This window comes from Sinocyclocheilus anshuiensis, unplaced genomic scaffold (assembly GCF_001515605.1).
Source record: "Sinocyclocheilus anshuiensis isolate Anshui unplaced genomic scaffold, SAMN03320099.WGS_v1.1 scaffold524, whole genome shotgun sequence".
Taxonomy (NCBI): Eukaryota; Metazoa; Chordata; class Actinopteri; order Cypriniformes; family Cyprinidae; genus Sinocyclocheilus; species Sinocyclocheilus anshuiensis.
The window spans coordinates 3,488,472-3,500,170 of record NW_015555703.1 but is presented as its reverse complement, the minus strand read 5'-3'; the positions used below and the strand labels follow the sequence as shown (position 1 = coordinate 3,500,170).

The 11,699-nt window shown below is 36.3% G+C and overlaps 1 protein-coding gene across 5 annotated transcripts; it reads left to right on the top strand.

Annotated features, from left to right (window-relative positions):
- The first annotated feature begins 967 nt into the window (after nucleotides 1-967).
- Nucleotides 968-6,180, top strand: LOC107671765 (zinc finger BED domain-containing protein 4-like). Of its 5 annotated transcripts, XM_016464722.1 has the most exons (8): nucleotides 968-1,047; nucleotides 1,201-1,489; nucleotides 2,534-2,592; nucleotides 2,701-2,818; nucleotides 2,913-3,052; nucleotides 3,135-3,605; nucleotides 3,965-4,541; nucleotides 4,619-6,180. In XM_016464722.1, the coding sequence occupies exons 2-8, from the start codon at nucleotides 1,411-1,413 to the stop codon at nucleotides 4,942-4,944; spliced, it is 1,770 nt and encodes a 589-aa protein (XP_016320208.1). In that variant the 5' UTR covers nucleotides 968-1,047; nucleotides 1,201-1,410; the 3' UTR covers nucleotides 4,945-6,180. The 5 variants fall into 5 exon arrangements, with proteins under 5 accessions (XP_016320208.1, XP_016320207.1, XP_016320209.1 ...); XM_016464721.1 differs by lacking the exon at nucleotides 968-1,047 and having other exon boundaries at nucleotides 1,176-1,489; XM_016464723.1 differs by lacking the exon at nucleotides 968-1,047 and having other exon boundaries at nucleotides 1,400-1,489; nucleotides 2,530-2,592.
- The last annotated feature ends 5,519 nt before the right edge of the window (nucleotides 6,181-11,699 follow it).

Genomic DNA, 11,699 nt, shown 5'->3' with positions numbered 1-11,699 from the left:
TAATAGGACCCCTTTAACAAACTATGGAGGAGATCAAGCAAGATATATCCCATCCTGAGTTGGTTATACATCATCACAAAACTGAGCTAATCAAGCAACTTTAATTAGGCCACTCATATGACTCATCTAATGTCAGTTTATATGACTGTAAACATTTTCAAAAATATTATACATTTCTTTATAAAACAAAACTGTGTAATGAGAATGGAAACCAACCTATTTTCTTAGTATCTTCATCTGAATTCTTATTTCTTCACTCTCTTCTTTAATAAACTCCATGTTTATAATATTATGTGAAATCTCATGCAGATCTCAGTTGTTCCACCTGAAGTTTTTCTACTTGTTTGCACACTTTGTCATGTTTAGGATGATGAGAATAATGAACTGGGGGAGAAATAATTAATTTTAAAAGATAAACACAAAGTAAGTCTTTCTGCAACTGGTGTAGATCCGCTTTACACGTCATTTATGTTGCACCATTCACATAAAACATTACATCCAACACTCCACCTTAATCTGCAATACTCTGTGTAAAAAATCTATTTAAACACCTTAAATACTGACGGGTTAAATTTCACAAACCTCTCAGCCGAATCCCAGCACACACTGGCGCAGCATTATGACGTCAGCGCAACTCAAAATAAAAGTCTTGTTCAAACGCTGTTTCCACATTATATATTGATAATGAAATATACATCACGGGATAATTTTATTTTATTTGGTGAAATGAATATTAAAATACACAAGTCGTCCAACGACGTGAAAATACACTACCAAGCGAGACTCCACTCAGAATAGATATTTACACTGTTTAAGTATAATTAAAAATAGCGTTTTGTGGTATTGAAATGAATAATTTGTTAATTGAAATTGTTATTATTATTATTATTATCATCATCCCGTAATCGTCTGAAAAGACTTTTATTTTGATGTGTTGTTGTGGCGTCATAATAATGCGCCTGCGATGTTTGTTGTTTTGAGCCCGTCAGTATTTAAGGTGTTAGAGCGCTCAGATGGATTTTAAGTGTTTACAAATGCACTACAAATGTAATTACTCTATAATAATGCGCTTTAAAACTTTAAAAGCAGCAGTGGTGAAATAAAAGTAGAATGAGTGTACTGCTGTTATGCATAAATGACTAGTAAAGCGCATCCACACATGAGTAACAGAAATATTTATTCGGCATTTATTTATTTCAGGTAATTATTCTCATCAGTGAGCAAACCAGTAGGAACAACTCCGAGCGAAACGGCAGAGATCTGCATAACACAATATTATAAACATGGAGTTAATTAAAGAAGAGAGTGAAGAAATAAGTAAATCCAGGCATTAAAGAGGCCAGTTGGGTTCAAGCAAGCAGTCTAGCTGCTGGTGTAACAGCACATTCTTCATGAAGCAATACTGAAAAGATGGAGTTTTTTAAAGAGGAGAGTGAAGACGTGAGTGATCCAGAAGAATGCAAAATAAAGGATGCTGAGCTACAAACAGGTTTGATTCCTCATTAATGACTTCTGTAGAATTACTTCAGTCTGTGCTGGGATTGCTTTTATCCTCTGGTTATGAGTTACAGACATTATTCATGTAGGTCCCATGTTCCTAAGAGAAACTTCTGATTTTTCTCTTTTCAAAGCTGCTTTTAAAGACAGACTCGTGAAATAAAAACTAATAAATAAATGTGGTCTGTTTTTGGTCTGTTAAGTCAGCTAATGTGTGTGTGTGTGTGTGTGTGTGTGTGTGTGTGTGTGTATAGGGATATGCCGGTATTAAATTTTCATGTTGTGATTAATTATTAATGCTTTTATCACGGTATGCGGTATTATCACGATATTGAAATTTAGTTTAAAAAAGTGCTGTCATAATACAGTATAACAGGTTTAGTTTACATCAGAGTGCGCACGCGTCTTTCACGCAGCATACAGCGGTGTTGTGCATTTTGACCAGTTGATGGGAAAAGTATTCTTAAAATGCATTCAAAATTCTGAATAATTTGTAATATATAATTATTCAGGGTATTTAGAAGTGCCCACGATAACAATATCGTGCATATTCATTACCGTGATATACCGCATCACCGAATACCGGCACATGTCTATGTGTGTGTATATATATATATATATAGGGTACAACGGAGTAAAAGGCGCCTTTGATATTATTTTCATCTAAACCACTAGATGGCACAAAAACCCCGTTGCACCCTATATATACAGTATATATATATATATATATATATATAAAACACTGTGCAAATGTTTAGTGAAAACTTACAATGAATAAATAACTTTAATTATCATCTTTCAGTTCATTTAATAATTAACTAGGGGTGTGCGATATGACGATTTTTGATCGATTAAAATGTCTCCACGATCTGCTTTATCATAAATATGGACTGGTTCAGGAATCGGTTCGAATCTTGCCGCGACTTTTGGACAGCTATATAAACCCATGGGATGTGTGGTTGTGATAGAGGGGAGCTTTGGTTATGTGATAGTGTAGCTTATTTGATATTGTTGCTTGTTGTTTCTTTGGAGCCAGCAAAAAAGAGAAAGACTTCTCCTGTATGGGAATACTTTGATCAGATTTCTTCTAACAAGGTAGGCATACATACATACAGTACATATATACATACATTATTACCAATGCATTGTATTTGTAAGAAAATTTTTTTTTTTTCATAATTTCTTACTATCTTTTATTCAAAGGTGAAGTGTATGTTGTGCTCTAAGGAATTGGGGTACAATAATAACACTTCGTCTATGATAAGGCATTACCGTGCATTGCATGAGAACAAGGAGAGAAATGGATGTGGGCCCAGCCAAGGTGTGTCATTACAAATATTATACACTTTTCCATCCTGATTTTTGTAAATCAAGTAAAAAATACTTTATTTACACAGCTTCTCTTTTTTTTCTAGCTACCAGAAAACAAGAGCTGGATGAGGCCCTGGTCACAATGATTGTGAAAGACACACAGCCATTTAGTATTGTGGAGGATGTGGGATTTAGGGACTTTGTTCAGAAACTAGACCCAAGCTATGTTCTTCCCACAAGGCAGGTGTGTATAGGTCCATGCATTAAGCAAAAGAGTATTACAATATTGCATTTGGCAATTAAGCACTGCTTCTTCTTTCCTTTAGGCTGTAAAGGCCATGGTGGAGGCGAAATATGCCGAGTCCAAGGAGAAGGCCAAAGCTGACGTGAAGAAGGTGACTGCAGTGAGCCTGACGTCTGACCTGTGGACGTCCATCAACATGGGTGCCTACCTGGCAGTAGCTTGCCACTTTGTGGACAGCAACACCTGTCTCAATTCAGTTCTGTTAGGAGTGCTCAAATTTCCCCAGGCACACACTGCTGAAAATGTAGCTCACTTGAAAGCCTCCCTCATGGAGGAATGGGGGATAACCAACAATGTAACATGCCTGGTTACAGATGGTGCTGCTAATATGATCGCCTGTGGCAGGGAACTGAGGCTCCGTCACACGGTCTGCATTGCACACACTCTTAACCTGATAGTTAAAAAGGCTCTTGACCAGACCCCTGTGCTCGCTGATATTCGGGCCAAGGCGAGGAAGCTCGTGGGATACTTCAGAAGCAGCGTCACTGCTAAGGTGTGTTCTTTGAGTCTGTTACAATTTCTGCTTGCGTTACTACTGCTGTGACAATTTAAAGCAATAAGCCCCGTGAAGCTGTGGTTTAGTGAATTTATAACAGCTAAGGGGCATTGTTAGGCACGACGCGAAGTGGAGTAGCTGTTATAAATTCACTGTAAACCACAGCTTCACGGGGCTTATTGCTTTAAAACAGTTGTGGTTCCAACAAAGTGGTTGCCGAGCAACAGACAAACGTAAACAAAGGTGTATGTTTGTAGAGTAATTTACAACAGCTTCGAACGCGGCTCAGCCAATCAGAATCAAGGACCGGAACTCTCCGTTTTCTAAAAATTAATTGCTACTCTTTTTTTTTAAAGGAAAAGCTTGCACTGCTGCAACAGCAGATGGGAAGGCCTACGCTGAAGCTCCTTCAGGAGGTGGAGACCCGCTGGAACAGCACCTTTCAAATGCTGCACCGTCTGGTGGAGCTCAAAGAGCCAGTGCGGGCAGCTTTAGCCAGTCTGGCCACTGAGATACCCCCACTGAGCTCTGATGAGCTCACCTCTGTGACTGCATGCCTTTCACTGCTCTCTGGCTTTAATGATGCCACTGTGGAGCTGTCAGAAGAAAAGAAGGTTTCTGGGTCTAAGGTATTGCCACTGCTTAAAATGCTAGATGAAAATCTGCAGGAAGAGATGACGAATATGGCATCTCCAGTGGCAAGACAAATGGGAGAGCATCTGAAAAGACAGTTAAGGGAGAAGCTCAACACATTGCAGTCTATGAGCATCATGTCGCTTGCAACAATGCTGGACCCTAGGTTCAAAGCGATGGGATTTTTTAGTCCTACAAAAGCCAACGAGGCCATAAAAAGGCTTACATCGGAGTGTGCTGCCATAGTTAGCTCTGCAGCTCAACCATCAGCATCACACGGGGCTGAACTTGTAACCCCAGGTAATTTGGTTTTTGGTTTTGAGGTCATTTTGGATTAATTACTACACTCACTAACAAGGTCTTTGTATACTTCTCAGGTAACAAACTGTGGCGTCATCTGGATGACAGTGTGATGGAGTCGAGAAGAAGGCACAGCGTTACAGCAGACGCTACTGTGGAAGTCCAGCGGTACCTTGCCGAACCAAATATTGGGCGATTAGAGGACCCCCTTCAGTACTGGGAGAGACAGAAGCTTATATATCCTCATCTGTATAGGCTTGCTGTCAAGTATTTATGTACCCCGGCTTCATCTGTGCCTTGCGAAAGGGTGTTTTCAAAGGCAGGAGAAGTTGTGTCAAAAAAAAGAAATCGCCTTAGCCCTAAAACAGTTGAGAAATTAATGTTTCTGAATAAACATGTCTGAAGGATCATTTTCATCTTCATCATTTTCCTTGATCAAGTCATCAGAGAGCATGACATCATAGACGAGGTTTATTTGGACAAACTCTTAAATACAATTTTAATAGTTGAAACAAATACTTTAAAAACGTTTCAAACAATAATGAATGTCTGTGTATTTTGTAATTTTCTAATGAACATTTTTAAGTGATCAATTCTAACTGTAGTGGTGTGTCAGGAGTGTTTATCGTATTTATCTTCTCTGTTACAATGGAATATTTATTCATTTGCTTTGTCAGACTTGTAACAGTTGTAACAGTGTACTCAAGTCAAAACACCCCATAAGTTGGCAGGTGTTTTCCAGCAAAGGCGATCTTCGCTACTATCGCATTCATACAGTGCTTTCTAGTAAAGTGTTTATTATAAGTAAATATTAACATCAGATCTACAGGTTTGTTCTGTATTGAAACATATTAAGCTGTAGATGCACAAATACACTAATGAAAATACATTTATTGCAAAGTTCTTCAACAGGGAGTTTTGTTTTGTATGTATTGTGTATATGTAAACTATACAGCTGCGTATGTGTGTGTATGTGTTTGCATTTGTACATTAATTCTGCTGAAATATTGATCTTGCCTTTCATTTACATCTGGAAGAGAATTTCATCTGCACTGCATTTTATCCACACTACATTCTTGCTGTGTTTACATCATAGCGGGAAAAAATGCGAGAAGGTTGAATCCATGCTTGACAAGCTCCTGTCTCAACATCTCTACAGTACGATATTTATATAGAAATATAGAAGTGCATTGACAAACTCTTTAGATCTGTTCCACAGCTTCTCTAAAGGAGAGGCCGTGATTTCTTACTTGGTCAATTAGGGTAACTGCTTTCATTTGAAATTGGTCTGTACCTTCTATCTCTCCTTCCACTGTGCTGTCCACTTCTTCTCTGTCCATGTCTTACAGTTTCTCCTCATGCTCTTTACACCAATGACCTGCACTCTACTCATCTACCCCCGCCCCCTTACATATTTTTTCTTGTTCTCTGTATATTTTTCCCTTTTTAAGCAATTGAGATAAATGTGTAAACAATTAGAAAAACTGCATTTCCTTTGTTGTCTGTTATTAAGCGAGCAGTTATTAGTTTGTGGCTGTGCATTTGATGATATGACAGATTACAGAGTGTTGTTTGTTGTGTATGGACAAATCAATGTTTGTGATTTGTATAAAACCAATAAAAGGAGCTACAATTGTTTGTTTTCTTCTTCAGATGTTTTAAAGTACTGGTTAGTTGTATTAACTTACGAAAACATTTGAGAGTTTTGTTCACAGTGTTTTGAGAAAATGATTTGCATGATTTGTAATTTGCATGACATGAATGAAAACAACAATCTGTTTGGGACAATTATAAAGTGTTCAGATCACTGTGTAAGATGTTCTCAGAACAGTAACCTGAGTTTGGAGAAATGTGCCAAATCGATTGTGAAAAACTGTAACTGATCTGGGTTGTTCAAGTCCAGTCCCATACACTGGCTGTGCCCGTCTTTCCCAGAACTAACTTACACATCGCCCCTCTCCTCAAACAAAGTATGCATAACATTGGCAAGTTACCACAGGCCAGATAAGAGCCATGGGAAGAATCCAAGGATCTTAATTTCTTAAAAGAAACCTATGAGTGAGATAATATGCTCTGTCTTGCACATTTGCTCTGCGCACATTTTGAAAGCTGTCAGACAGGCAAACCAATGACAAAGTACCGAGAGACTTTTCCACGAATGCTTTCGCAAGACTCCAAAATGCCAGCAACGTGACTGAAACAAGAATTGCGTTCCATCCATTATGTGCCCTGCTCACAACCCCACAAATCACAAACCTTGTCAAAGAAAGTCTGTATATTTTGGAGAGTGTAATTTCAAGATCCAAAGAATATACACTGGAAGAAACTACCCAATCTAAAGACTGGGAAACGTGTGAAAGTGAAGGCAGAAGATGTGCAACGACCATCATTGGCAGATCACTATTCTCTGCTTATTTTCAGCAGGCCATGCAAGTGGTGAAGGAACAAGTGGCAGGTGATGAGACATGGTTGGTTAAAGAGGCATCCTCACTGTCCTCTATTCACCCAAAATCAACATCCTGTTTGCTGTCATGCTTTCCGAGTACTTGTCAATAATCTGATGTATTCAGCACCATGGACAGTGACATTTATGCAGGACTGTAAACATCATTCGATGCACTTGAATTGTGATATTGTGAGAGTTTAATGTTAAACGAACATGTCATACAATAGGAAAACATAAAAGACAGTTTAGCCATTCTTTTCATTCAACAGCTGGAGAACACTGTTACACTGTTAAGTCTTTATCACACTAAAACCAGAAAAACAGGTGAATAAAACAGCAAGACATGGGCTGTAGTATGTTCTGTAGGCTCCAGACAAGATGTTCCAACTGTCTTTGGAGTAGTCGGCCCATGCTTTCAAAACCTATTGGGATAAAGCATATGTCATTGTTAAAACCATAACAAACCAACACAGGTCTTTTTCATTTTGAAGCAAAGATATAAATAAAAACAGTTTTAAAATGAAGCAATTAACTATGTTCAGGAGATTCCAGGTGATTTTCCACTTTCCACTGGATTGTTACCAAATTACAGTTCACGTACATGTTCATTATTTTTCGTTTCCCAAACATCTTTTCAAAAAACATAATTATAATGCTATTTTTATTGTTGCTAAAGGAAAATCTATAGCATTAGAAGACATAATGTGAGTGATAGTTGCTGGGACCTCTGTAGTTGGCTACAAAGTTGTTGTCCGTTTGCACACAATGTTGTTTTCGGCTCTACGTTGGACATTCGCAAGTAAGTATGCCATTAAAACTATACTTGGCCATTTTGATCGATTGTGGAAAAAATGTAGTAGGTTGACAATCATGTCGCTGATTAGAATTTGCAAAAAATAACTTTATTGCACATATAATTAGAAAGTTATTGAACGCGGTAATGTGTGAATGTGCAAATATAAAACCAACTTTACCCAAGTTAAATATGGTAGTATCTCATTCTATCAGCTGCAGTTCTGGCGCCTCCGTCTCAATATACTGTACACTGCACTTATTCGCAATCACAAAAGTACACGATTTGCATGTGCTTTAAAGTCTCACTGGTTAAACATTTCATTCGCGTGCTGTTCTGACATGTGCTTTTTCTGAGCGCCTACACCTGAAGCACGCGCACTAAAAATCCGCTCAAACAGTCTTTGCGAGGAACTGTTTTTATTACGTGCTCACTATTGCTTTGTCTGTTATTACAGATCGCTTGATATGTACTGAATATTTATGCGTTTTTAACCTAAATCACAGCAGCATCCATCTGTGAAGGATGTAGACTGTCAAACAAACACAACTGTTAGCCAATCATAGCCTATTACTTCTAAATTATGATGTTTTTGGTGTCAGTCCAAACAGCTGATAAAAACATCACAATAATCCACAAGTAATCCACAGCACTCCAGTCCATCAGTTAACATCTGGAGAAGACAAAAGCTGAAACACATCCAGCATTAAGACGTTTTTAACTAAAATACATTGAGTCCATAATCCATAATAAAGCTTTGTTTGGACTCTTATTCTGACGGCACCCATTCACTGCAGAGCATCCATTGCTGAGACACCGATGCAGTGCTACATTTCTCCAAACCTGATGAAGAAACAAACTCATCCTGATCTGGGATGACCTGAGGGTGAACACATTTTCAGCAAATGTTCATTTTTGGGTGAACTATTCCTTTAATGTGATGCATATTTGCCCAGTCATGCATAAATGAAACTGGCTAACTAACTAACTAAATAAATAAAATTAAAATGCATATATTCAAATTGCTTAGAATCAGCATACAGCTGTTCATTCTGAAAACTATTACATGTATTCAGTTAAAAAGTATGAAGAGTTAAAATATAGCTAGTGTTGGAACAAGCAATATTCAGTTAGTTCAAATGAATGAGAGTGAAAATTGGATTTATTGATGATAAATATATAAACCTGGTTATTGTGTATTGAATACAAACTCATTTTATTAATATTATTACAGAAATCTGTTATCAGTGCCTGTTTCAGTTATGCATGACTGACAAATATGCATCACATTTAGTTTATGTTAGTAATCCAAATGGATGAACATTTTATATGCAATTCAAGTACATAAATCTTAAATTTGGGTCTATAGGAATGTTTGTACTTAAATGTTTGGGAGGAGCAATAGTACCAAATTAATTATCAGTGATACTGATGTCTATTTACCTAATTGTTGTTATTTCCATGTTATACCATTTTGTCAAACTAAGTGATAGTGATGAATTGAGAATTAAACAGTGCTTTCTGCTGATATAGAAATGCTCTTACGCTAGTGGCTTGACTAACCAGGTGAGAAGCACATTCCAGTTTTGTTATTGTGCGCCTGTGTTACAGTAAGCATGCAGTCTTCTTTAGACATGTGCTAGTTATTAATGATGAATAACATGTCAGTAATGTTGTTTATGATTATTATATTATTGCTTAAGCTCAGTAATGTACTAGTGTATATTGTTCTAATTGTATATTATGAAATTGCCAAAAATAAAATAAAAACGGATTTAATGAGAACAGAACCTGTAGTTTTAGTCCGATCAAAGAGTTTCAAATCCAGTGGTGTAATGCAAACTTTATGAAGCAGTGTGATTGCTTCAGGGAAGTTTTTATTCACAAAACGCTTCTGTATAGCTCTCCGATTTTTCCTGTATGTTTTATTATCGAGGCTCTTTTTTTAGTCAACACATTTGCTATTGTACTATTTGTGGAATCATGAGCAGATTATATATATATATATATAGGCTATATAACTAAATTTACCAAGACTGACAGTAACCAAGGAGTAGCCATTATTAATTACACCTACTTTTTTAATCACAATTCTCATTTTCAAAATTTCTTTCAAGAAATATCCTACATAACCACCTATTTTGTATCTCAAACAACAGAAAATGGCCATTCAACAATCTCATCAACAGCTCTCTCTAAATAATTTATTCAACAAAATGTAATGTCATTAGGCAACAATTTTGTATATCTAAAAAAACAAATAAACATATGTTTGGTTCACTGATTATATGTAAATACTTCCGAGTTCTCTTACTTTAAATCTAATGTAACCCAATAATTTTCATAAACTGAGTGATATGAATGTCTGTTGTGATGTTTAATATGAAAACAATCCTCGTTCTGTATTTTCCTCTCGCTATTAAAAACTAGAGATTTTTTTCCCGTCTAATGTTCACTGTATTTAGAAAACATTTCCTGTGAAAGACAATAAAGATTAGGTCATTTATAACGGACTAATACATTTTTTATATTATATTTTAAATAATTGTGTGCACCTTAAAAGCAAATCTGACATTACACATGAAACACGGACTACATCAGTATATAAAGCAACATTAACCAAGATGACTAAATGCTGTAAAATATATATGATGAATAAAAGAAATAAGGGACTGTGTGAGTGATCACATGATTCAGTGCAAAGAGACTCCAAAACCACATTATAATCTACCGAGAGCCTTAAAAGTTGTTGGAGAGTGTTTCCTCGCGGATTCTAATTTGTTTTTAAAATATTCCTATTTCTTAAAAATATGAGATTCTGCTGCTTGTAATGTAAATCAATGAGATCTTTCTAACAGTAGAGCAGATACTGTCATAAAATGATCTAAATATCAGTGGTGGCTCTATATCTCCAGTAACATGTCTCAGTAAAATGAGATTGAAATGCTCCAAACATATAATGCAGTGATTGAGAGCTGAAGAAATAAAGGCTCCTCAGAAGACGTGAGAGCCAAGTAGATCAATATGATTACCTCTGCACGAGAACATCCATACTGGCTTGTACAGTAAAGACATTAAAGAGCAGAGCTGAGTAGATTACTTACAAATTATAGTCTGTTACTGATCACAGATTACATGACGAGTTTGTAACATAATGTATTCTGACTACATTTTAGATGACTTGTTTTAAACACTTGAACACTAAAAATAGAAATGTAATTGGTTTACCTGCATATCAATGTAACCAATAGCTGACATTCTTTAAAAGAAAAAAAGAATCAATAAATTATGAATAATTTACTGCCATTGTGTGAATAATGTGTAATCATGTAATCCATAAAAGTAATCCGATTACGAGCATTATAAAATGTAATGTACTCTAATTATGAGTGCATGTAATCCCCAGCACTGTCTTAATTTGTTAGCTTGAGAGAACGAGTTTGTAATTCGTGGCCACAATAAATATATTATTTTGTGTCATGTGCCAGGCTCCCTTTAAACGTGGTTGGCGAACATGGGAACTATTTCTTAATTTGTGGCTATGATATTATATTTATAATGTAATTTGTAATGTTTGCTTAGTTTTTTTTGTTCAAAAAACTTTCAAAATTCTGGATTGCAATCAATAAACAGGCATATTACGTGAACTTTAATTGTTTTTCTTTCCTTTCCCCCCAGACTTGTGTTTAACTAATGAAACTCCACTGTTCTGACTGTGTTGAACTCGATAATGAACTGCGATTCATTTCCAATTACCTGTCTTTCCAATTCAAATTCCCCATCATCATGTGTATTTAATCAATGTAATTAATGAAAACATACATGCTGTGGTATACATAGTACACACACAAACAAACACACACACACACACACATATATATATATACACACACACACACACACACACACACACATATAC

What these genes read in the sequence shown, in the direction of transcription:
- LOC107671765 (XM_016464720.1), top strand. Translation starts at nt 2,449, where the DNA reads ATGTGTGGTTGTGATAGAGGGGAGCTTTGGTTATGTGATAGTGTAGCT. An exon ending in TGGATGTGGGCCCAGCCAAG is followed by an intron (nt 2,819 to 2,912) that starts GTGTGTCATTAC and finishes TTTTTTTTCTAG; the next exon opens with CTACCAGAAAACAAGAGCTG. An exon ending in ATGTTCTTCCCACAAGGCAG is followed by an intron (nt 3,053 to 3,134) that starts GTGTGTATAGGT and finishes TCTTTCCTTTAG; the next exon opens with GCTGTAAAGGCCATGGTGGA.